At 38.4% G+C, this 27,930-nt stretch overlaps 1 protein-coding gene across 3 annotated transcripts in view; it reads right to left on the reverse strand.

Moving 5' to 3' along the window:
- phf14 (PHD finger protein 14) overlaps positions 1-27,930 on the reverse strand; it is an 83,065-nt gene that overhangs the window by 33,176 nt on the left and 21,959 nt on the right. For 2 of the 3 annotated variants that reach the window (XM_044139111.1, XM_044139113.1), the window contains exons 11-14: positions 25,406-25,501; positions 20,199-20,305; positions 19,163-19,294; positions 17,472-17,634 (exon numbers count right to left, since the gene is read on the reverse strand). In XM_044139111.1, the coding sequence (XP_043995046.1) occupies positions 17,472-17,634; positions 19,163-19,294; positions 20,199-20,305; positions 25,406-25,501 (498 nt within the window). The remainder of the gene's footprint in view (positions 1-17,471; positions 17,635-19,162; positions 19,295-20,198; positions 20,306-25,405; positions 25,502-27,930) is intronic. The other variant, XM_044139112.1, reaches the window with a different exon arrangement.

The following is a 27,930-nucleotide window of genomic DNA, read 5'->3' on the forward strand; positions in this document are numbered from 1 at the left end:
ACTTTTAATATTGGTGCTTCTCCATTTCTGATGATGTAGTTGTGTTGGGCTGGACATTGACCCTCCTGACACATGAATGTCAAATGTGCTGATTCTGCACATTTTACTAACGTGCTCCCTTGCCCAGCTTTACTAATGCAGTGGCATTAACCAGTTATTATAAATATAGATTTCTGTCCTAAGTTGGTAGTTTGTACTACATAGTGAAGGAACATTTTGAAAAAGGTTCATTTTTTAGAACCATATTTGGATTCATTGGTCTCTGACTACACACAGTGATAGATTTCTGACCAAAAAGATACCAACAACACAATAAAAAGAAAAATATATTGTGATAACAAGTAAAGTCTTAGTAGTTGCTTGTCTTTTCCTTACTTTTCATTTTGAAAATAAAAATGTTAAAAAGAAAATGAAATGACTAACTTCTTTATTACAGCTCAGAAAGACAGTCCTGTTTAGTATTGGTGCCATGGAAACATATGATTCAGGATTATTTTATCACAACAGTTACAGTTTTTCCCTGAAAGGCTTGAAACTCTAAAAACTGTAATTCATCATTCCTCTCTACTTCACTGGTATGAAGTCTGCCATTTCTACACAGAAAGCTTAATGCTGAATGAGAGGAAATACAAAATCCAACATCCTTTTGGAAAGCAAGCAAGCATCTGAGCTGCTGGGGAAGTTTAAAAGGGGAAGAAAAACCAACAACATATTTAAACAGATTGTGAAAACAATTCCATCTGCTGCCTTTGGCTCACCACCACTCACCAGATGGAGGAGTTATCATTAAGAACGCTAACTGCAAGAATGCTGCCAACAGGCTTCTTCAGAGATCTATTACTCCTACAGTGTAAAAGAATGCCCATCTTTATTCAATAGATTCTCCATTTAAAGCACTGTCTGGTAAGGCAATGCGAGAGCAGGAGATTGGGCATTTGAGGAGCTGGATCAGCTGAAAAATGCTCAGCCACACAGCACAGCTAATCTCAGGCTCTGTTCAGGTGAGGAAATTAAAACTGCAGGCACTATTTTATGTTCCACGCAAAATCAATCTTTTAATTAAGTACATCAGTGCATCTTTAACAAGCATGAATCATTTCACAGAGGATTAGAGAAATTAACAGAGCATAGGACAGATAGCAACTAGACATATTAACTTGACGTAATTTTCAGCTGATTAATTACACATGTTCATATGGAGAAGTTTTGCATTCTAGCACAATGTTAAGCTAAACTACGTCCAATTAGGAGGATATTTATCTCCACTTTGTTCTCTTGTTAGGCTGCTTCATTATTTAGTTATATGACTAAATATTCACTAATAATCTGGATATTATTTAATAGTAAATTCATTTAAAAGACAGTGGATTTCAGTTAAAGTACCAGAACAGCATCATGTTTAATAAAGGCAATGACTTTTTAAAATACTGACACATTTTGGAGCAGACTAAGGTTAAATCTCTGACATGTCATAGCATCCAGTATACATCCACTTAATGTTGGGTTTGCAAAATATTAAAATGTCAAAAAGACTGACAAGAACTATTTCACTTTTATACAATAGTCTAATTTTGGGAGATGTACCAGTATTTCTCCATGTCACTTTATAAAATAATAAAACATAAATAAATAAGGAAATGAAATAAAAATAATGAAGAATGAATTTTTCTTGAATACAGTAATTTAAAATAATGAAAAGCAAGCAACAAGTCAAAAGGACAGCAATACTGTCACAACTTCATCTGACACAACTAAACTTTTTATAGGGATGGCTTTCTGTTCTAACTTTTATTCTCAATCTCTGGGAGGAAAGGAAATGGAGGACATATTCAGAATGTTTAAAACATATTCTTTGTCAGTCAGCAGACATCCAGGGTTTTCCCAGAAAGCCCAGCATTGAGGTGGTCCACCCACCATGTTTTCTGTTAAAAATGTCAACAGGAAATTTGAGAATATGACAAGCTAATTATGTGTTAGTGGAAGACATTGTTGACAACACTAAAATACAATAAAATATAATTCAAATAAAAACATGAATCTTTGCAGTTCAGATAAATTCTAACTAAGTGGGTCTTAAGACAAGCTTTGGAATGCTGATCACATTTAAAAGCAAAATAAATTAAAATAAATATTATATAAATAAAATGCACAATGATGAGTAAATGATGAGTTCATATGCTTAACTAAATATTCCTTGAATACAACATGCAGTTTTCTTAATCTGTTATGTTCAAAAATGTCTACACATCAGTGCACTATTTTGAATTGCTGGTTGTGATTGGTCATTACTTTACTTATCAAAGAGAATTCACTATTTACTAGAAACTGATTGGATGATTGGAGACCTGTCAGTGTTTGACTGGTTCATTTACATGGACTTGCAAATAATCTGTTGTTTTTTTAATGCACAAATACAATTTTTTAAAATTATTTTCATTGAACATTCCTTTGATTATAGCACGCTTTAATAATTGTAAGGTATGTTATGCTGTAATTTTTTCTGTATTATGCAGTTTGTCATTCTTAATTCTGTTATATATATTTTTATCTTTGTGTGACTCTACATGTTTTGATTGTTAGTCACTTTGCTGCTCTTACAATAAAAGGATATTTTCATTCAACTTTATCAAGTTGTGAAGTGCACACACAGAGCCAAGCGTGTGCCAGAACACACACTGAGCGCTTTTGAGCAAGCATGTGTGAGATAAACGAGCACAAAGTGTGACTCAGTCTTTGTAATTAAGCTTTCAGAGGTTTGTGTTGAATGTACAAGCAAGCGATTGTGAGATTTTTATACTTGACGTGTATGTAAGGTCACAAATCAATAGCAACATATATTGTCATAGACACATGATCAATATCCACAAATAAGACAGCTGAATATTCAATAGTCAACATATAGAATATTCCCTGAACTCTAATCCAGAACCATATGGCATTCTGGGAGATGTAGGCAGACAAAAGGCTTTGGCTGCTCACTGCCAGCTAAGTAAGGTGGGTGACATCAATTAACTCACTCTTTGGTTACCTGGCAACAACTTGTTCAGTAACTTGTGCAGTTAATCAATAATTATTGATATCGACAATCATCACTATTGAATGACATGAAACGCTTATATGTTTTGAAGCCATATCGTCCAGGCTCTACGTTGGTGCAGAACTCACTGAAAACATAGCATCTCCTCTAGAGCGCCTCTAACCGGTCCTATCCCAGTCCGCCTCGGCCAGATTCATCTCCATTAGCAGATCCAACTACCCGCACTGAGCACTGCAGAATTGATGTGACTGACCGAATAACACATTTGTTGATTGTCCCATGGTTTACGTTACTGAAAACTCCAAACGACATTTCTCATATGGTTTAACAGTGGACCAGCAGACATGCCATTGTTGACAGAGAGCTGATCAGTCTGGAGGAGATATTGAGCATTAATCAAGAGCAGAGCCAGGAGTTGGGTTAAGTTTTATTTTATATCAGGGTGCCACTGCCCTTAAAAATAAGGTGAAAACTTTGGTCATCCAGGAGGGATGGTCAAGTTGTACTTTAAGATTTGTCAAAGGGAGGGCATTACATAAAATCAACTCTTTTGAGCAGCATGGCATCAAACACATACCTGGACTGTGTTGCTTTCTTTCATGCTAGTTTGAGGAGTCCTTGAATCTCCCATGGCAATCAATGGAAATATTGGATGAGTTTATTGAGTCGAAATTCATAAGTGTTCATAAGTGTTTCATGTTTGAAATAAATAAAGTAAATACATAAACCATTGGGGGGTGCATAAATTCTTGCTCTCACAAAGATCTGCCTCCTCCTCGGAGCTACAGTCTCCAGTCGAGCCTCTGCCTCACAGAGCAGCCCTCCACCACGCCTGCTCCCTCTCAGCTCCTCCAGACTAGCGGCAGTAGTAATTAGTAAAAAACCTGGTGGAACTGAGCATCTGCTAAGATCATCATAGGATCTGCTTCCCAAGTGCAATGCTCTTAAGAGCTTAATAAACGGCTTAATAAAGGAACGGGGGTGAGTGGTGTCAGAAAGAGCAGGAGTTTCTTAAAGAGACAATGACCCAATTTCAAAATAAATTTTTTTCAAGCTAAGTTTGTAATGTGCCTGGAAAATACATAATACTGTCCCCGTAAGGTTCCTGATAGATGATGAACTAGAACATTTCTGAAGAAATTTAAACGGTGCCTGCCAAAGTGTGCCTGTCGGTTGGCACACTTTGTGGACGTTCTAATGCTACAAATTAGCATCAATGCTAAAGTAAGGTACAGGGTACTCAATAGCATGTGGAGAGTCACAAACATATAGCGTAATATGGACTCATGCCATTCTCTATGTTGAAATTAGTGTACAAGTTAAAATGAGCCAAATTGCTAACGTTAGCCAAAATGTTGTCAGTAGCATGTGGAGCGTCACTGTCATGAGCATCAGGGCAGTGCAATGACCTGAGAGAAAAAGATAGTAAAGGCTAATATTAGTTAGTACTACCCTGAGAGGAATATTTAGTTATGCGTTTATTTAGTCCATGCGTTTATCTTCAGTCATATTGATTATTGCAACAGCGTCTTCACAGGTCTGTCCAACAAATCAATCAAACAGCTGCAGCTGATCCAGAATGCTGCTGCTCGAGTTCTTACTAAAACCAGGAAGACAGAGCACATAACACCAGTTTTAAAGTCCCTCCACTGGCTCCCTGTAGCTCAAAGAATAGACTTTAAAATACTGTTGTTAGTTTATAAATCACTGAATGGTTTGTCACCACAAAACATTAAAGATCTGCTGTTGTTGTATCAACCTTCCAGACCTCTCAGGTCTTCTGGTTCTAGTCTGCTCTGCATCCCCAGAACCAGAACCAAATGAGAAGAAGCAGCACTCAGCATCATTGCCCCACAAATCTGGAACAAACTTCAAGAAAACAGTTGAAACACTGACTTCCTTTAAATCTCAACTAAAAACCCACTTGTTTAGAGTCGTATTTGAAACGTAATCAGTTACAAATTTATTGACGGACTCTGACTTGATGTTTTTTGATTGTTGATTCTATGTTGCATTGTGTTTTTGTGTTTGATTTGATGTAAAGCACTTTGAAAAGCCTTGCTGCTGAAATGTACTATACAAATAAAATTTGATTGATTGATTGATTGATTGATTTATGCTTTTATTTTGAAATTCGGTCACAAAACTTAACACTGTGTAATAATAATTACAATTATTACAATTTAATAATTGTAATTATTGAACTCACAATTACAATCCTCTGTACTGAACAGTTCTCTGATAGTAGACGGTGAGTCCAAAAATAAGTTTACTAAATATTGTAGAGTAACTGAAAAGAGAGATGTAACTTCTATCATGAATATGGATTAGTCAAAACCCCTCCAAATTACAATGAGATACTGCTACTTCTGGTGGGCGCCAGAAGTAAGACCCATAATGGTTTCCCCAGTACGCCTCCCAGGAATAAGGTAGAAAGAATGTTCAGTTCCAATGGTATCAATGACATCAGCAGTGATGTCATCACTCTATGATACCACAAAGGCATCTCTCTATTGAATGTTGCTCACAGACAGAGTTTTCTCAGACCTGTTCCTCGGTTCTATCGCGACAGATCACTCTTCAGAGCACTTTTGAAAATAATTGAAACGAGCGGAATATCGATTCCAGATATCACACGCCTTTCAGAGAAGCAAGTATTTATCTGAACATCAACATGAAACAACAAGAGATTGTTAGTGAACATGAAGCTTTTCCAGCAGAGCTTTCATGGATCCAAATGATGGACCTCAACGTCCAAGTCGACTACGACGCTGTTCTTTCTTTTGAAGATGACAGTGAGCCGGAAGATGAATCACCAGACAACCGGGGGAATCAAGTCCTTCCGGCGACTTGGAGACTTCAACATCATTGGAAGTCCAGCAGGAAACAACTCCCTCTGCTGGCTTCGAGATTACCCCCTCAGTGGAAGTCGTGGAAGAGAAAAGCCAACACATCATGGATCTCACAACACAGGTAAAAGATCTTAAAAAAGAATTGCAGAGAACGATTATTGATCTCGAGGTGGAAAGAGACCGAAGGTTTGAATATGAGGATGAAGTCAAATCACAGCAGGAGGAGATTGAAAAACTGCAAAAAATGTTAGAGAAAGAACGTCACCTGCGAGTCAAACATGAGCATGAAGGAAATGTGCCAGAGATTAAGGATGTGTCAAAGGTTTCTTCATCTTCCAAAGTTACAGAAGACAAGAGCCTTCTTCAGCAGCTGGACTACTTCAAAAGGGAGGCTGAAAAATACGCCTCCCGCAACAAAGGTCTGATAGACGTCATGATTGAAGAGTACAAAGTGAGGCTTAAATATGAGGAGCAGCTCAAATGTCACACTGAGCAAGCTTCTAAAATCATAGCACTGGAGGAAATGGTGAAATCTCTGCAGGGTCAGGTTGCAGACCTGAAGGTGAAGTTAACACTTGCTCTAGAAAACAACCATTCTAGAGTTTCCACCCAACCAGAGACCCCCCTGAAAACAGAAGGCTCCCTACCAACAGAGGAGTCTAAGGAAAGACAGACCTTCAATCCACCAGGGAGGTCTGATGAAAGACAGACCTCCTATCAACCAGGGAGGTCTAATGAAAGACAGACCTTCAATCCACCAGAGAGGTCTGAAGAAAGACAAACCTCCCATCAAACATGGAGGTATGACGAAAGACAGACCTCCTATCAACAAGGGAGGTCTGAGAAAAGACAGACCTCCTATCAACCAGGGAGGTCTGAGAAAAGACAGACCTCCTATCAACCAGGGGTCTCAATGCATAGCGTGGCTCGGCCTTTGCACCGACCCACACCCAGGTTGCAAAGAGAGGAGTCCACGCAAAGCCAAACCTCCACACAAACATGGAGGTGTGAGGAAAGACAGGTGTCCATGCAACCAACCTCCACTGATTGCATGGAGGGCCTTCACGTTGGCAATGGCATGAAGGCCAATCTATTCCCGGCTCGGCCTTTGCGCCAACCCACACCCAGGTGGTACTAACCTGAGTTTGGGCATTAATTACTTGATTAATTGGTCTCTCTAAATTGTCCTAAGGTGTGAATGTGTGTGTGTAAGGATAAGTGTGTTAGATGATGGATGGATGAATATTTGTTAAAAGAGTCTGACAGTAGAATATGAAACAGAGAATCTGTAAAAAGACCTCTGGCTCTGCTACTGTCCAGAAAAAACCAATCAGAACCAAAAGATAAACTTTTGGTTCTGATTGGTTTCTAATGCGCTGAATGAGTCTCAGCACATTCAACACATTAGATCACTAATGTACTGCAGCTACGCAATTGGCAGAAAAACACCCTAATATTGCATCATCATTGTTTATAATGATGTAGAAAACAAAATGCTGTTCAGGTTTGTCAAAACTATTTCGACCCATATTAGAACTTGATTGATTGATTTCTTCCATTTTAGTAGCTGCGATTTATTATTCAATTTATTCCTAATTCAAACATTAATTAGCATCTTACTTCTAAATGTTACCCCTGACCCAAAGCAATGAGTCCATCACATTAAGACCGGTCTTTAGTCCTAATATGATGGAACTAATGCAGTGTTTCTCAATTCCGGCACCCTGCCCTGCATGTTTTAAGTGTTTCCCCTTCTGCCACACACCTGGCAGAAGAGGTCATGCAATCATTTGGATCAGCTGTTCTGAAACAGAGACACATCTAAAACATGCAGAGCAGGGGGGCCTGAGGACTGGAATTGAGAAGCGATGACCTAATGTGACATTGGACATATAATGATGCATTCACACCAAATGCGTTTTGAGCATCAGGGTCGACTGGTTTGCATTCAAAGTCTATGTGGAGGCGCGTCGAGGGCCGTTGTGGCGCACTGAGAGTGTCTAGCGCGACGCAATTTGAACCGTTTGGAGCGTTTGACACATCTAGGGCATCCAACACTCCACATAGACTTTGAATATCAACCAGACTCACCTGACGCTCAAAACGTGTTTGGTGTGAATGCACCAGTAGAATGTTCAGTTCCACTGGTAACCATGACATCAGCAGTGATGACATCACTCTTTGATGCATCAAACAAATCTCTCTCTTAAGTGCAGCACACAGACTGTTTTTTTTCAGACCTGTTCCTGTTTCAGACTTATAAGTTATAAGTTATGAATCTTCTACAGGAGCATTGTTAAAATTATTTGAAGCAGCCCAGTACAGCTGAGAGCGACTCACCTGGTATAAAGTTAATTTTTCGGTACTGGAATTACATTTATTAATTTAATCAAAGTATATCATGAATATGTGTGTATGTACTCCATCTTAAGTTCAGAGCATACCAGTTTTTTGTTGCTTTTGCCACCACTAGATGATATACATATAAGATATAACATAAACAGCACTATTCAGAGATGCAATGAGTTTATAGCAGTTGTTCCACCATTTCTGTAGTTCTGACTTTCTGCCATCACTGTGGGTCTTTAGAGCAGCTCAGAGGCAGACTAAATCATATGTCTATTTTGAGTCTAATTGACACTGTTTTGTGTCAGACTTTTGTTTTGAGTTGAATTTGGCTCATTTTTGGTTAATTATGTCACCACAGTTACTGGAAATGCCAACAAAAGTAATAGCTCCCCTCATGGGATTGAGCCGATCGCTTTGATATGTACAGTATATTGTGAGGGGTCACGCAGCGGTACGAGCTGCATTAACGGTAGTAGGAAGTGGCAGTTATTTTGTGATGTAGAACAACAGGTGTCTGCCATAGCAATGCATAGGGAGAGCAGTGACTGACTTGCTTCGCATTTAGATGAATTTTAGAGCAATTCACTGTGTTTTCTTTTTTCTCTATAGCGGAACCTTTGTATTTGCGGGTTTCTGGTACACCTGTAATTTCCTACGCACAAACAACAACAAAGCCTCTTCTTTTGAACCCAGGAGGGGTTCATTTTTGTTTACAAAAGCAAGACGATTTGATGGAAAGCTGGAAAGGACAGTTGTTGTGTTCAGATTTAGCTAAAAGGAGTTTAGCACTATTAAACAGCTTTAACAGTAAAGCTGTTCAAACTTAAAATAGCATCTTGATGCTAAACGTGTCGCAGCAGCAGAGACGTCCCCGACGCTGATGTCAGGGTCCACATTTCTAAAACATTTGTTCAAAGGAGTTCCTGAAACACATGAGCTGATGTAAAGCACACTGCATCAATCTGATGAATGACCTAAATAACAGATTTAAAACAATATTTTTCCAATAATTTAGCAGCAAAAAAGGTTTTTGAACTGAGAATGTTGCTAATTTCGTCAGTATATGGTTTCTGATAAAAATGTGATTAATTCTGATTAATTACAGCCATGCAATTATCTCAATTAAAAAATCCCACCACTGGTTAGACACACTGCTCAAAGACACAACAGTGAATTTGGCAACGAAATGTCGTGGCTACTGAAGTACACAGGAAAAGAAAAAGAAAAACCTGTAAGTGTGTCTATAACTACATATAGATATGTAAGTGTTACTGGTGCAGGGAAGAAAAAATAAAACTAGAAAATTCCTGAGGAAATTTAACTGGGGCCTGTCAAAGTGTGCCTGTCGATTTGGACCCAGCGTTCTGATGCTAAAAATTAGCATCAATGCTAAATAGCTTAGCTAAATAGTAGTCATTAGCTTTTGGAAAGTCACAAGTATGTTAAGTAAGCTGGACTTGCAAAATTGAGTATGTTAAAATAAGTGTATAAGCTGAAATTAGCCTAAATGCTAATGATAGCGTGAATGCTCTCAGTAGCATGTGGGGTATCATTAGAAAGGTCTCTGTAATTTACTTACTTTATTCAGTATACTAAACATGGCTAATAAGTAAGAAAAAAAGGTAATAGCTTAGTTAAGCTAAAAGGCCTGCGGCGGTGCACTATCCAGAGGGGCATATTGAAGCTTTTATTTTGAAATTTTCAGTAAGCTTCATAATAAATTGTTAAAATAATCCCATGTGTAACAGTGAATGTGTTAAATCTTATCTATAATGCTCAAAACACAAGTAGTTCTAAAGGCCCGTTCAGTCCTCCTCTGTAGTAACTGACAGTTCCACCATGTTGTAGTTCTAACCTTCAGTCGTTGTAGTTCTAACCTTCTGTCTTTGTAGTTCTAAAGAGCAGCTCAACTGTCATGCGAGTGAAACACACAGGGAGAGATAATTTTAACTGTTTAAAGCATTTAGTTTATCTGATCAAAGGAGGCCGAACATATCCTTGCCTAAATGCTGCCAATAGCATGTGGGGTATCATTAGAATGTTGTCTGTAACTGACTTATTTCATTCAGTATATTTAAAATGACTAATAAGTAAGAAATATAGCTAATAGCTTATTTAAGGTAAAAGTCTAATCTTAATGAACTGGTTTGCTGCGCAAGGCAGTTCCCTAACCTAAGAGAAGAATATAATGCATTTTAATATTATTGGACCGCCTATGGCGGTGCATTAACCTGAGGAGAATATAAAGGATTTTATTTTGAAAAATAAACATAAGCTTCATATTAAATGCCCACACTAATCCAATGCCCAACAGTGTTTGGGTTAAATCCCTTATTTACTGGCCTAAACAGCCAGTAGTTCTAAATGGAAGCTCTGTTTTAACTGAGTGTTAGTTAGAACTACAGATATGGCGTTTTGTAGTCCTATTTATTATTATTAGGTCAAAGGCTATTGCCATTGCACTGGCTTGCTGTGCAAGCCAGTGCCATAACCTGAGAGGAAAAGATAATACAGGCTAATATTATTGCACTGCCTATGGCGGTGCATTAACCTGACTGAAATGTTGACGCTTTTATTGGGAAATTTCCATTAAGCTTTATTTAAAATTAACACACTAATCCTGTGTGTAACAACGGTTTGTTAAAATCAATTAGAAAATGCCCAAAACAGAAGTAGTTCTAAAGGCCAGCTCATTCCAGAGAGTTCTCCCATAAAAAGAACTACAGTGATGCGTTTTTGTAGTCCTGATCAGCTGCTCTGCCCTCATATGTTCCGTTGCTATGGTAATGGATCCTCTGCCAACTGCCATGTGTGTGTGTGAGAAAGAAAGGGGGAAAAAGAATTCTATCTTTGTGAGACACCCAGTCAGTTAATATGGAAAAAGCACTCCGAACAAACCTTTGCAGTTCAGGAACCGAGAGACATATTCGAAAACCGTTTGAAGCGTATGAGAGGGCTATTTGTCATCTCCCATAATACCGCAATTCATATTTGTACCTCATTCACAATAATTGCAGTGATGAGACAAAAATAGTGCAGAAACTTTTCAGAAATACATGGAAGTGAACCTGTCAGTTAACCTGGCGCATGATTTTGCTCTGAAGCACCTTGACAGAAAACCGTAAGCGCTAGAGAAATATCGAAGACATTTTACCGCAGCAGGCATGCGTATCAATGTCATGACCGAGTTTGATATCGATAGGGCAATATTTGTGGGCGTGACGGCGATTTCAAAATTATTTTGGGTTCAGAAATCTGCTTAAATTCTCACTCTAAAAAAGCGGCAGTTGGTGTCAGTTAGGCTCTGCGTTTCGGCAGTTGGAAATTTTACTCGTTTTTCGCTTTTTTACTTCGGCGTCGTAAGTCCGATTCCCAATAAAAATAATAGCTCCCATCTTGGCATCGAGCCACACGTTTTGATACCACTTTTGTGGGTGGGCTCGCAGCGGTATGAGCCGCATTAACGGTGATGGAAGAAAAAGAAAGATATAAAGAGACATTCTATTGGGTGTAGAATAATAGGTGCCTGCCATGCAATGCATGTAATGCTCCTTATGCATTGCTATGGGCAGGCCCCTATAAATAAAAGTTGACACTGCTCACTTTAATCCATTAATAACTTCCACAAGACACTCAGACATACAAGGTGCCGCTGGACTGTTTAAAGATGTCCACTAAAGGAAAATGTGTTTGTCTGTTACACAAAACTCCTTCCTGACAAATGAACTCCCAGACGCACACAAAGGCCAGTAGGAGGTCGATTAGCAGGTCCTGATGAATGGAAACATGGCTTTAGAGAAGTGCAAGGACTCGGGTGCTCCGGTAAAAGCATTAAAAATGCAAAGCAGCCCTTTTAGCTGCTGCCATTGCATGCCTTGCTTTTGAAGATAAATGCTGCACTGAAGTGCTTCTCCTGAATGGCTGCGGCTGTCTGAGAAATCACAAGGCTGCTTAATCCCAGAGAACCCCGGCAGGGTGTTCAGCACGTATCTGTGAGCAAACAGCTCCAAACCTGAGCAGAAACATTCCAGCGCTCACCACACAGACCGAGGTCCAAGACGCCCTTCCTCTCCGTCTTCCTCTCTTTGAAACACAGGCACAGAATTTAATATTTCTGCTGAAGTCTTGGGAATGGCAGTGACATGTAAAGTGACATCAGTGACAGTAAAAACAAAGCAAAAATCAGATGGGAAGTGAAACACATCATACACCCCCACACACACACTCCCAAGCTGTCAGATATCAATCTGAAGTGTTTGTCAAGGGGGCAGAGAGGCAGCTCTGTATTACAGGATCAGAGCATGGTCAGTTCAGATAAGCAGGATCCAGTGAGCAGCAGAGAGGCTTCTGTTCCTGCTCATAGCTCACCCTTCAGACATGGGCCATCCTCCATTAATCTGACAGTCACTGAACACATCACTTTCATGTCTGAACGCTTCGTCTGGTGTGGGGATGTGAAGATTAACCTATTCATTCACATTTGTGAAAGTGAATGCCTTGGTTGAGCAACAGTGTTTCTGAATGGAATCTAGACGTATCGCTCTGTTCACATCAAATCTGAAAGTTTGGGAACAGAGAAGAAAAATGAGACCGCAGGCATTGCCCTGAGCCGCAGCAAACCCAACAACATTCAGACATTAAGTTTAGGTGTGACAGTAGGGATGGGCATTTATTGTGTCGTTTATCATTTATCATGAAATATTTCTCATCATTGTTTGCCTTGATTAATTTTAATTTATATTGTTAAAAAAACTGATTGAAATTTTATTTTAACCTCTTTCTCCACTGTTTATTCCACAAGAGCATCAATAAATATCTGTAAATTTGAAATAAATAAATGGAGTTACTTTGAGCAGTTAAATCACAGAAATCACTGCAGTAGAAAAAATGCCTGTTTGAAATGGGAACATTTTTCCAGAACAGTTTTAGTGTCTGTGGCACCATGAATGCTGCCATGCAGTCGCAGCCACACAGAGACCTAAAGAAGACATAATACACATTTTTATCATTATCAGAATAGTATCCCGATAAAATTCCAAGTACATATCACTCAGTTTAAATGACAATATTTAGAAAATTCCTTTTAAAGTACACTGTAAAAAGTAATAAGTTCACTTTACTTAAAAAAAGTTAGGAAACCGATTGCCTCAAAATCTTCAAGTAAAGTAGCTAAAAATAACTATGTTTAGACCACTCAGATAAAGGCAGTAAACCTGAGTGCCGTTAACTCAAAATCATTAATTGGGTTAACTGTAAAATATTCATTCAGACAACTCATGCAATGGCAGTAAACTTGAGTGCCGTTAACTCAAAATCATTAGTAAAGTTGACTATAAAATGTCAATTATGACTACTTCAAATTGTGAGTTATGTCAATTAACCAGTACTCATAAAAATAAGTTATGCTTACACGTTTAAGAGTTCACATTACTTGCAAAATATCAGGAAACCGATTGCCTTGATATGTTCAAGTAAGATGAACCAAAAGTGTTAAGTTATTGGAACGAAGAGCCAACAGACAACAGTTTGAATGGGAAAAAATGTTTAATAATTAAACAAGTTTACCTTAAATACAAGGTTCTCAAGTGTGGTTACATACACACTAACCTGGAAACAAAGTTTTCCACAGACTTTATTAGGGAAAAAAATGACACGACATATTGTCTAGGGTAGCCTTCAATCTAATATTGAATCCTTCAAATGGCCCTCAGTCTTTAAAACTTTGAGAATCCCTGCTTAAATGTCTTTGTTGACTGGTGTGAAACAAAACTCAATTCTCAATACTAGAGCCCAACATTTATCATAACATTGATAAAGTAAATAGTGAAGTAGTGAAGTGAAGTAATGTTTCTCCTCATTAACATAAAACCATTTAGTAGTCTGCAAGTGCAATGATGCTCTCTCCAACAAAAAAAGAATCAAACAAGAAATAAAAATCACTTTTCCAATAACGGTAAAGGTATCAACGTTGATCCATAATGTCACATCACATTCACTCATTGCATCAGAAGATTTTTGAGTGATTGTATTTTTGGTTTTAGGGATTTATGTCCAAGTGAGAGAAGCACCCTTTGGATGAAGTCAAAGGTGTACTTCAGTTGTTGAGGGTACTCCAAATTCAGAGTATAAATAAGTCCAAAGAGCAAGCACATGGCATGTGGAAGATTTCCAAGATCATTCATGACAAGACTTCCTTCCAAAATGATGGCAGTACTTGAAGACTGGAGGTGCAGTGAGTCAGTGGAGGCCTGCCTGTCCTCAGGAATGATGGTCAGGATCCCAATGGGGGTGTGAGACACGTCTGGGTCTTCGCAGTCCTAACAACAATAGAAGCAACACCACAATTACATATCAACGTAACACTTCTTTAGGGTGACCAGACGTCCTCTTTTTCCCGGACATGTCCTACTTTTCAGACCTAAAAAAATGTCCGGGGGAATTTAAAAATCGTCCAGGATTTTGGTCAACTGCCTCAAAACACATTACATAGCTTACAGTGCATTGTGATTACATTGCCACTCCGTTCCACTACTCCATTCCAGGTTTCTTTGTATGGCAAAGAAATCGGCAGCACATGTACACACATGTGCTGCCGATTTCTAGTGCTACCGCTGGTTCTACCCCCCCCCCCCCCGTTGGCGCATGTGTGTCCGCCGATTCTATCCCCCCGCCAACAAAAAAAGAAGTGTCCTCCTTTTCAGAAACCCAAATCTGGTGACCCTACACTTCTTCATCACGGCTGCTTCTCCTACAGTTTACAGCTGCCCTACCTACGGCAGTCTACTCATCATAAACCTTCTATAACAGTACAGCGGCTTTTTTAACCCGCCAACATCTTTATCCTTATCCCTTTTCCTTTTTTTGTTTTGCGCCCCGGACAGCTTTTTTGCTCTGCCGCTCCATCTTGTTGCCACTAAATAAACATGATATTTTCGACTAACGTTAGTCCCAGGCATCGCTAAATCATTACACATAAAGTTAACCTCAAAACCTGGACTTGCGGATGAATTATATGGCCGAGATAACGAATATAAGTTTGCTAAAAAACAGTGGGACTTACCGTGACCAAACGTAGCTGCAGCAACCGCCGTATTGTTGACAGTTTGGCATGTCTTTCAAACACGTCGTCACTCGTCAGTGTCCAATGCGCATGTGCGTTCAACGAGAGCTGCCGAATGATGCCGAGTTTTTTGCTGGTTATGCAGATGCGTTTTGCTCACTCATAACTCCAAGTTCGGGTTACTTGCTGCTGATGAGTTTGATTACTTGCCTCAGTAGAAAGTTGTCTTTGCTAAGTTTAAGTTAGTATAGTCAACAGAGTAAGCTGGAATGAGTTCAGGTCACTTTTCTTTTTGAGTACACTTTACTTTTACATTTTACAGTGTATTTTAGCATACAATTTCTCCATTACTGTGGATTCCTCTGGATAAAACCTTCCTCTACATTTTGTATTGTATTTATACATCTGCCACTTCTTCAGGCTGTTCATTAATGTTTGAAAACAAGTTAAAATTTTCACATGAAAGCAGCGTCATAACATATTAATAGGAGTTAATTGTGAATTTATGTCCGATAAGCTTTCTAGAATGTCAGAATGACTCAGATTTGTAGTGTGGATTGTAAACATCTCAACAAATGGTTAATAAAAATGTAAGATTGTATTTTCATTTGATACTACATAAACTATAGATGTTGATTCTGGTGATTGAATCAGACGTGATCTCAGACAGTTGGCACTTCAGAGCAGAGCTGCTGTTGGGTTCATCTGTTTCTATTCCTGCTGTGGGGAGTATTATTATTCTCAGTAACAACTCCTAGTGTTTGGAACTGGAACGTAGGATGATTGAATTGAAATTATTTCTTGTAAAGTGCCTTGAGGCAAGATTCATTAAGAACTGGCACTGTTGTATAAATAAAACTGAACTGAATTGAAATGCAGCTATTGTGGCAAAATCAAAGTATTTTGGGCATCTTCAGGTCATCCGTTTTCACTGCTTTGATCTATGTACATGTTGTTGAATCAATACATAGAATTCAACTGAATGAAGAGGAACTGAATGGGATCCAATGCCTGTTCATTGGTCTTTACTGTGTGTATGCACTGCCTTATAAAGGTTCATTTCAATAAAAACGTATCAAAACCTAACAATACTAGCAAGTGAAACATATAAATATTTAATACTAATTTAAAATCACTGAAAATTCCAGTAGTATAAACAAAAAAATTAAGAAAAAGTATTATTTTTTTTTTACATTTTTAAATGTGCCTCTCTGTCCAATGAGAAGTTGACAGTCCTGGGTCTAGTTAAAGCCCAGGACCTTGTCCTGCTGAGATGTGGTGTGGTAACTTCAAACACCCAGGACACCTCTCATATGTCTCACAAGTGAAAGTGAGAAACCAGGCAAAGATCCAGCAGAACAGCAGCCGACTGAATGAGTTTACTCTAAAGACTGGCTGTGAGGGCAGGACGTCACAACTCCTGCCTCAGATAGAGCCAGTTATCTTTTGGTTCACCAGTAAACAATGGTCATTTTGAAAACTAAGAGTATTTCAATTTCTTTTATCCCAGAGGTAAATAAAAACAAGATTAAACATTAATAAAGTCAATAAAAAAGCAAATATGTATGAATTTCAGATATATGGACAGTGATACAAAAGTGGCAGCAGCTCAGTGCTGGGAAATACTAAAGAGGTTTTACTCAAACCGATCAGCTGTAGAGCTAACCTGCTCCTAGAAATCTGAGTCGTAGTGTGTAGCTGCAGTGTGTAGCTGTATTTATGCTTTTCAAAGGCAGTACTGTGTGTTACTGTACAGCTGAACCGTGAGAGGAGTCCATAGTTCTGTGTACAGAGGTTCAGCTGACAACCCAGAGAAAGGAGACCAGCAGAGGCAAAGTGACACACAGCACCTCCCTCCCCTCAGAGCTGTCTCTTTAAACTAATGCCACTTCAAAGTACATCCAAAGTAAATACATCAGGATGTTTTTTTTCATCTTTGAACCTTAAGAAGAAAATGAGCAATCAGCATGAGAACACAGGTTAACTACTTGCAATCACTTAGCCCTCACATCCATCAGTCCCATTCTAATGAACCAATAGAGGAGGAGGAGGAGGAAGAGGAAGAAGAGAAGAAAAAGAAGGAAGAAGAGGAAAAAGAAGAAGAGAAGGAAAAGGAAGAAGAAGCGGAGGAAGAGAAGGAAGAAGAGGAAGAGGAGAGTTCACCAGTACTCACTGTGCCTCTCACTTGCTGCTTCTTGGGCTCTGGAGACATCTCCTGAGGGATGAACTTGATCGGTCCTTTGATCTGCCTTCTAGACCTCTTGGTGCCGTCAGGCAGCGTCTCCATGGCGATGTCAGCTTCATCACTGCTGGCCTGGTCACACTCGGAGCATTGCCTGAAGAAAACAGAGAGCTGTCACTGCTCTTGTATAAAACTTACTGTCAGTGATTCAAATATTTGATATTTTATTGGCTGAGTCCAGATTCAGGTCTGACCTGAAAAATCTTCATTTTGTACAAATGTAGGTTCCAGATTGTGTTGAGCGATTCATCAGATTAGTCATGCTCCATTGGTTATTGAAATAATCATCAACTAATTTAGTAATTGATTAATCATTAGCATTAACTCTGACCAGATATTAAGCCAGAACTGTACAAAACATATATGTATTTTACACTCGAAAAAAGTAAATCTGTTCTACCCAGAACTGCTCAAGTGGCAGTTTTATCTTCACCTGGTTCAAATCATGTTAAAAAAAACTCCTATTAAGTGCCTTCTATTATCCAATTATTAATCCGTTAAGCCAAGAAATAATCCCAGATCAGCCCGATAGAGTATTAATGTTAGTCCAGCATAAAAGGCTGAGATTTTCACATTCTGGTGTTAGAATTATTTATTTAGCTGTAGATGCATCCTTTGCCACAAATGATCAAGGGCTCTTTAGGCAATAATATGTTTATTCTGAAGTATTTGTTTATTTGAATTTTTAATCCATTTCTAATATTGTACAAAAGGGTTTGGTTGATTACTAAAGTAACTGTTAGCTGCAGTTCTATTTTAAATCGAAACAAATCGTTCTGTCCATCCATACTAACAAACACTTTAGTTTCTTTTAAAATGTTTTAAAAGCCTGCCATGTTGAACTTGGAAAATCAAATTCATGACTTAACTAGCCTTGATCTGACTGTGAATTTCTGTTTTTAACTCACTGATACAAAAATGATGAAGTCATAAACATCTGACATGCCAGTCCTACACCATGAATCAGCTGAGAAGCTGAAATATGAGGCCAACGTTATTACAAAAACAGGACATCATGTACAATTAATCAGCTGGCTCTCTTTGTTTCTTTCATTTATAACATGGAAAAAAGACACAGTTCTAGTTGTTCTCTAATGACCACAGTTCATTAGAGTTGCTAAATGTGGAGAGGCAGAAGCATTAAATCTCTTCTTCAGATAAAAAGCTGCAGACTGTGGGAGGGGAAGGGAGACGGTGACATTTCCACCATCTCTGCATCTGCTATCTGATAAAACAGCTTCCACAGACGGAACAAAAATGTCACCAATAATACGACTAAAATGCTCTCCAGATCCAACTGTTAGCTGCTCCTTTAGGAGGAGGCGAATAAAAAGAAGAGCCTGATGAATGAGTTGCATCATAAATGCTGCCTGCACCACTTTGTGCTGTTTTCTCATCTGAGGAAGAGTTACAAACAGATTTCTAATGTGGAGTTACTTTTTGAAAATGTATTTAACAATGAAAATTAATGAAACAAACATCAGGATCCATATTATTAACAAGCCATCCTGCATCACTTGTTCTGTCAGCATGAACAGAACTGATGTCATTTCTGAGTTTCCCACATGAATAAAGTGCAGGAAACAAAGAATCCCGTCCTGAAGGGTCTGCATGAGTCTCACCAGTAGCTGTTCTTTGTCTTTTTGGGCATCCGGGTGAGAGGAGGCTCCAGGCAGCCCAGGTGGTAGTAGAGTTTGCAAGTGTCACACAGCACCAGCAGATGTTGGTCCTGGTTCTTCTTACAGATCCCACAGCTGCAGAAATGATTCAGATAAACCACAGTCTGGAACAGCTGGCAGTTTATGTTTTCTGTTCACAATACAGTGACCATTAAGTTCTGCTTAAAAATTAAGTTATAAAGTTGTGTGAAAAAGTAATGCAAACTCTAGGATTGTAATGTTTACTGGAGACTACTGATAATGTCTTACAGGTTTAAAAACAGTCCTAAGCTCAAAAAATTTATTTATATTTACATTTTGACTGAATTTCTTTTTATATGCCCATTTCAGTAAGCGTTAACTATATAAGTTCTGTAGTCTTTACTGTCACATCAATATGAGCTGAGATGATATCATTTCATTAACCCGATTAACAGGCTGAGGGGAGTGATTAGCTATGGTTGGATCTTTATCTACATAGATAAAGATATGTATGCAGCACTGGCAAATTTATATTTTTTTGCACTCCTGGATACTCAAAGTACACAAACAAAAATTATTTAAAAGCTGAAAAGCTGGAGTTTGCATGACATGTCCCCTTTAAAAGCATAAAACAGCTGCATCTCTGCCATTACAGCCTGGGATGTGCATTGCAAACTGGCTAGAATTATAAATGTTAGTATTAGTGCAGTATTAGTTTATATTTAACATTTGTCTCCATTCACAAAAGCAATATAATAAAGAAGAAGAATGAAAAGGTGTCCATGACTGTCCTCTGGACATTTGTACAGTCACCATTCTTCCTCATGATTGTGTCTGACTGACCCAGAATGAAACACTCAGGGTCAGGAAAGCTTTACAGGTATTTTGAGTCAACTAGCTGATTAGGGTTTGAAACCACTAGTTTCCATTAACAACTTTTTCATAGTATTTCAATTTTCTGATATGTGCTAGTATGTCTGTGTTCACATGTTTCTCCCAGGAACAAACCATTCTTCACCTATAAAGAATTGCTGGAAGGCTGGATGACTTCCCCGGTGTTCCTCCTTCCTTCTTGCTGGGCTTCCTCTCCTTTGGAGCTTTCAGAATTGCTGGAGTGTTAAGTTTCTACAGAAACCAAAAAATAAAAAATAGAAGTCAGAATGTAGAATATTATTTTTTTTATAATCAGACAGAGGGGCCTGTCCCTCTGAATCAGTTATGTAGAACCAGATGTGCTTCATAGATCACAGAATGCTACCAGGTTCAGACTGTCACATTAGTGAAGTAAGGATAAAGCAAACCGAGTGTCACACTGGAGTGTCAATTCTATTGAAACACAGTCTGAAAATATGAAATGTAAATTTATATGAATCTTGACTCCTTTTACATCATTAAAACCTTGTGTAAGAAGCCCATCCACTGTTAACCCAGGTGGAATTATAAGCTGTTAAAACAAACATGAAGGCTATGGCGACTTTCCGCCACATAATACCAACAAGCTCTCTTAGAGGTCAGCGTGAGACGAAAAAATGAAGTCAATTTAATGAACTTTATTGGTCTGTCAGTTGAACTAAACTGGATAGAGACTTGATGCCTCCTGCTTAAATCTTGGGAAGGCCTTTGCTCCTAAATGAATGGAACTCATGTATTACCAGGACTTACTTCCATTTCAACTGTAATGATACTAAAATGTTAATTTTAAGATGTTCAGGTGTTCTATGAAACCTCTGTGGGTTCAAGTGAGGTGTCATTGACAAGCTGTGGTCTGACAGTACGTCAGGAAAGTATTTACAATCTTAATGCAGATTTTATATTTATATAAATACCACATTATTAAAAATTTTTGAGTGTAGAATTTTGAGAAAACAGATCAATTTAACACAATTTGTAATAAGACTGTAATATATGGTAAGATAAAATGTGGAGAAAATGACATGTGAATACTTTCTGGATGAACTGTGGTTTGGCACCTAGAAAAATTGTTTGCCCACGTAAGATAAATAAGAGACATAAGGTGAAAGCTACTTATTAAATCCTTTCAATTAATATTTGTAAAAAAAAAAAAAAGAAAAGAAAAGAAAATAAGAATAAAACATTAAAAAAAAACAACTATTTGGCTCAAATGGTGAGTGTTTTTATAAAATGAACATTTTGTAAAAATAACATAAGATAATGTTTTCTGGTAGCTCTTTATCTGGTTTTTTCTTTATGATTCTTGTCTTGGTTCTTGTTGCATTTACTGCACAAGTGAGCAGTTATTAATTTATAAACACCTAGCTTAGCAAAAATATTATGTGTGAAAGGTTAGGTTTGAAATGGAATTTCTTATTTATTTGTTGTAGGTCAACTTGGCCAAGCTAAAGAAGAGACTGCTCTAGTTCTGCTTCATTAGGAGGAGAAGTGAGACCTGCTATGTGGCCGATGTAAGGCGACAGCAGAGGGTCTGATTAATTTCATCTGAATCTCAGGTGTGGTGCTACCAAGGAGGTTAATTAGAAAACCTATCTAATAGGGACTGAGTCTGTCACTAAATAGACAAGGTTTCCCCTGAGGACGTTCTAATCTGCTGCGCCTGCAGCAGTGCTGCGGCGCTGAGGCCTGATAGAGGCTCAGCTGACCCCAGCACTGGGGTCTGATAAGGTCATCCTCTCAGTCTCAGCTGAGGTCTCCTGATATCTGGCTAATACAGACTCCTTTCTGCTAATATGGAGCCAGCAAAATTTACAAAACAAAGTCAAAGTGAAGTGGAGGAAGTCGGTAAGGGTTCTGGCTCACTAATAATAAATAATCTAAGTCTAAACATCTCAGCCAGAATTATCAAAATTTTTGTTTAATAATAATCTAATTTATTCCCATGAAGCTGTCCAGGACTCAGAGCAACTACATCATTCTGTATGTAAACTAGAAATATCAAGCAGAGACCTGAAACCAACATTTGCCAAGGCAAGCCAGCTCCACTCTGACTCTCTCTCAGGGTATGTGCCATGTGCTAAAGCTTTTAGCCTAATCCATGCGTAGACGGCCCTGCAGCCACTGTTTTCTGAGCTGCTCTGATTTTAGACCAGATTCTGCTCTGCTGCTCCCTGTGGATAAATGTAGAGCACAGCAGTGAAGGCAGCCGGTCTCAGCCAACACCCTGCACCGAGCTCACTTTAATGTGTTTTCAGAAGTCCCAGGATCCTAAAGCGGATTCTGAACCAGAGTCAGGACCTGCTTTCAATCACTCCATCAGCACACAAAATGACATCATGTGCAGGTATGGGCTCCATTATGAAATATGTGTGACGTGGAACTTGTTTACATGCTAGAGTCAATGTGTTGTTTTGCTTGATGTTTTGTTTCCTGGGGCATCCTGAAGGTAGAACACAGAGGTACTACTGAACCCAAACAGATCCACTATCACAACTTACATGACTCTTCAAATATTAGCTCTGCAGACTCTGACAGACGGCAGAATAAAGGAACATTCTGCTCAATCAGTGTTACATTAGGAACTAAAGGAGGCCCTGGAATATTTAATGCTAATATAAAAGTCAAATATTTGTTTGTATCCAAGCAACAAATCTCTTCCAAAGCAATGTAAATCTGCTCTGTTTCCAAGGTAACCAATGAGGATCAGGAAGAAAGTCTGAAGGAAAGTTGAAGGGATAGTTTGAATTTGTTATGACAGTTGTTCTCACCAGTAATAGTTTTCTTAACCCCACATAGCAGAGATCACAGTGAAGAGAGTCTGTACAGGAGTAAAGGAAGGCTAAGAGCTAGCAGCGTTTGGTAGCCAGCAGGTCAAGGAATGAAGGTCAGATTATGAGCATCAGAAGAAGAACAACAACATGGAGGTCATAGTGGACTACAGAGATCCGGGACAGTGCAGCCATCCAGTAGGATTCAAGTGGAGGTGGTGGAGGGTGTGGACAGTATCACATTCCAAGTTTGATTATATAACATATTTATGACAGGTGATGATTCTTAGTTAATGTCAACTTGTCATAACAAACACTTTTTAAACAATGTCAACTTTGCAATAAAAGTGTCAATATTTACTGAATGACACTTAATGACTGCAGTCATAAATATGCATGACAGATGTTATGTCATACTTATAACAGTGTCATATCAGTCTTATGCACACCCCTTTAAATAAAATGTTACCGTAGTTTCTATTTTAGAAAAGAAAGTGATTTTTTTAAAATGAAAATTAAGAATGGGCTCTGGTATAAAAAAACTGGAGACATTATCTTTAATAATAATAACAATAATACACTTTATTTGTAGGCGCCTTTCTTGACACTCAGGGTCACCTCACATATTTTAACATAAAAACAAACACAACATTTTAAGCCATATTGCCCAGTCATGTGAACAAGTAGAAGAAATTATAACATCATGAAACCTCAGTTGAAAAGATTCAAACTAACCTCTAAAAAGACACTCCACAGACTAAAATAAATCTTACTGGATCTAACAGTCAAGCATTTCCGAGCAAGGTGCTTGCTCCATCAAATGTAACCATAGTAACCATGAATTATGTTACCAGTTAGAAAAGAAGGGCTAAAAGTTTATTTTTAAACAAGTTTCTGGAAGAGGGTTTATTGTGCATTAGCTGTGTGAGCCCCATGTGTCTACAGCAGCATGTGGAAAGTAACATTTGAGTGTTTCCATGTTAAGTTACCAGGGGTGGTAAATGTTGGAGGAACAAAAGCTCCAACTGTGTATTAAATGACTGATTTTAGTCCCAGTTGGGGACATCAATTATTTCTGCAAATGCACAGGCAGGATGACAAATAGAAGATGAAAATGTGGCAGACAGATGACACAAAAGCATGCAGCACTATGACTGATGCTACAACTTGTGCTGTGAATGTTCATAATTAGGTGATTTATGCTGGTCATTGCAGAAGCAGCGCCAGTCTTCCACATTCCGCTCCATTTATCTGTCCTGCTACCGTATTAACATCATTTGACCATTTATCTGCAACACTCATGCTCTCAACAGCCACACTTTTAATTTAGCGTTTTATGGATTTAGAGAGTAATATATCTTATAGATGTCAAACCTTTTAGAAATGAAACCCTTCTGTTCACCACTGGTAGCACTGCAGATATGATAAGATCCAGGTCAATCAGAGATAATGGAGAGTATTCATGAATAGAAGTGTGATTTCAATGTTGAAAGTGCTTTATTACAGAAAGATTCCATCTATAAAGTTTCATTAGTTTCTTAGATTTTACAATCTCTTAACATGTCACCTTTTGAACAAGACCGTTCTTCCTTAATGAGATCCATGACTAGCTGCATCATTAGACTTTATCTGACACTCAAGGTCACCTCACATACCTAGAGTGTGAGGTAAATATTTGTGTTAGATATAAAAACAATACAGTAAAGCCACTGTAGGCTGTTTGGGTTTTAGAAATTTTAATAAAAAATTGTCACACAGACATCATAAGCTACAATGTATTCTGGGTAAATGATGTACGCTAGGTCCAACCGCATTAGTTCCATCCAGCTAAAACAGCCAAAACAACTTTAAGCCTCTTTTTAGCTTAAAAATGCTTAACGGAAACTTTCATTCATTTCCTTTAAACAGGTAGTTCCTGTAATTTTAAAAGAGACATTCAATCAATAACTACACCAAATCTAGAGGACAGAAAGAACACAGTCATACAGCAAGCAGCTCAGATTTATGGAGTATCTTTATGTCACAGTATCAGCTGTGAGTAGAACACCTAGCCTCAGTAGTCAAACTCTGTTTCTGCTCCTTATTAATCTACTGTTTATGTTTAGAGTTTAGGTTTTCTAGGTTCCTGTTGTATCATTTTATCCTTCCCTTTTCAGCCACAACTTCACAAGAGTTATGCGATCCAGGATTTCATAGTCCCAGCTGTCATTTGCTTCTACACTGGTAGGACAAGCAGGGACAAATTAAACTTGAATATTTGCCACTAAAAGAAACAAAAAAACAAGCTAGAAATGGGAAAGTAATCAAACCATTGTGTATGAACATATTAAAGTACAACAGAACATCTGATGTCTGGGGTTGAAAAAATTAATTAGATCAATCGAGATGAATCAAGTAATTTACTCAGTTATTATGACATGAATAGATAAAGGTATAGCGGAAAGCAGAGAGCATCCTGGATAACATGCCTTAAAAATCTATCCTGCAGTATGTTGAACAACGTCTTCAGACACAAGGAGAAAGAAAGAAGTGATTGTGAACATACCTGGCCCACAATGCCGCCCAGCAGCGTCCACATGGCCTGGCCTTCACTCCGCAGGGTACCGTTCAAACTCAGCAGATCCTCCAGAAACTCGCAGAGCTGCAGCAGGACAGGAAGCTCAAGATTAGGCAAGAGGATCACTGTAGCTAATAGCACTGGTACTGCAGGGGGGACTGGAGTATATCAATCTTATTATTAATAAATATAAACAAAGGCATTTCTGAACTGCTTTCTTTACTTTCTAGAAAACAAAGCAGACTCCTTGACCTTTAACCCCATAGAAAATCTCTAGGCTGTAGTCAAGAGGAAGATGAGAGACATCAGACCCACTAAGCAGATGACCTGAAGGCAGCTGTCAAAGGAACTTGGGCTTCCTTTAGCACAGGCTGTTGTCCTCCATGCCACGCTGCATTGATGCAGTAATTAATGCCAGAGGAGACCTACCAAGTACTGAGTTCTGTTCATACTTTTCAAAAATCTCACATTTGTGCTTAGAATATATTTTAATTGGCGTAATTTAATATTCTAGTGGTCTGAGAAAGTGAACCTTGGGAATTCACTCTCTGTAAACCGGATTTATCGACAGGACAAGAAATAAAGGCTTAGAATATTTCAGTCTGTGTAATGAATCTATATAAAATATGAGTTTGACTTTCTGAAATTAGGGGCAACAAATAATTTTTCACGATATTCTCAGAATGTCATTTTTTGAGACATATTTGCATAAACAGCATGGTCAGGAAGGTTATTAGAAAAAAATAGAGAAACTAATAATTTGAAATTTCTAATTATTTAAACGTGCAGCTGAAAACCTCAGGTTCAAGATGAATCAGTCAAACTCAGACTTCTACCAGCATTCTTCCACCAGCATATTGTTTTCTAATGCTAAATCCATGTAGGAACAACTTAGCAGTGTAATTAGCAACACACACTCCATTAATAACGCTCAACACACACATCACATTCCCCTATGCAACATTAACTCCTGTGACTATTACTCTGCCACTGGATTCTCTTCCTCATGTTGACAGATGGCGTGGCCGTGGCCTCACAGAGGTCACATGTTTGAGAGGAAATAATAAAAAGCTAAATGCTCTATTCCTGGGACCAGATCTGATCTCATGTAGCGCTCTGCAGCCAGTCACTGAAACAAAGTTTATACTTGATTACAGGGGCAGACAAAAAGCAGAGAGTAATGCCAGCATCAAGCCAAGTCTACACACTAGCTGTCGGATAATAGGTCACAAGCTGTGTGACTGTCTTCATTATATGCACCAAATTCCACATGGAACTTATTGTCATTGTTTTTCAGTAATCAGCTACAACTTAACTACACTGATATCAGATATAAAGATTAAAGTATCAAAGTGCAAAAAAATAATCCAGTAGTTTCCAAAGGGATTTTGCAAAATTTACTGTCTGACATCAGTGTTGGTGAGTGAAATTGGTTCATGTGTCTTGGTCCCATTATAGTGTCTGGCTAGACTTCATACAATGTATCGCCAAACTTGCTTTATCTACAATTTTTTATCATCATGTGGTCTCAGGTCTTAAAAAGGATGTGAAAACAAATCACTAATGTAATCGATTCTGCAAGTTAGAAAATGCCTCTACCGTATTTTCCGCACTATAAGGCGCACCTTCAATGAATGGCCTATTTTAAAACTTTTTTCATATATAAAGCGCATAGAACAGACGCTACAGTAGAGGCTGGGGCAATATCTAGCGGCTGGAGTTCTTCTTCTTCTACGGGGTAAAATGAAGTCAGTGGCTGATTACCGTAGTTACGAGACCTGTTGTGGCTCAATATTGGTCCATATATAAGGCACACCGGATTATAAGGCGCACTGTGGGCTTTTGAGAAAATTGAAGGTTTTTAGGTGTGCCTTATAGAGTGGAAAATACGGTATTTATGTCTCATTTTTTATGTGAGGCAAAAGTCAAATAGACTGTCAAAATGTTTCATTTGTTCTGAAGAGCTTTATTTCCCTAAATTTTGGAGCTGTATTGTGACTTTACAATAAAATTACAATAAAAACTGAATAATTTTTATTTGTTTGTGGGGGAACACAAATATTCCTTCCTGCCCCTTGATTTACCCTGTGCATATAAAAAAAAAAAAATCAACTAATAATCAAAGTATTTGGAAGGAATCCTCCCCAATTTTTACTGTCAAAAATTGGCAATACTGAAACCACTAGATTTGATCACATTTAAATCTGTAGCGACAGCAGAACAGAACTAAAGGTTTGGTGCAGAACTGGGCTGATTGAAAAATCTACAGATGTCAAAACTACATGTTTATCTGTCAGCTATGACTGGTTATTTTGTTTGCCTGAAAACACACCAGCAGGGAATGTTCTTTGGTGCGCTTTGTTTTGGGTTTAGTGAAAATAGAGAGAAATATGTGTTGATGCAGAGATAATATTCTTTCCTCAAGTTTCTCTATCACAGTTTTCTTTCATGATTAAATGATGAACTAAAACAAGAGACAGAAAGAGGGCACTGGCCAGTCAGACCTCAAAGAA

Source organism: Gambusia affinis, linkage group LG14 (assembly GCF_019740435.1).
Source record: "Gambusia affinis linkage group LG14, SWU_Gaff_1.0, whole genome shotgun sequence".
NCBI lineage: Eukaryota > Metazoa > Chordata > Actinopteri > Cyprinodontiformes > Poeciliidae > Gambusia > Gambusia affinis.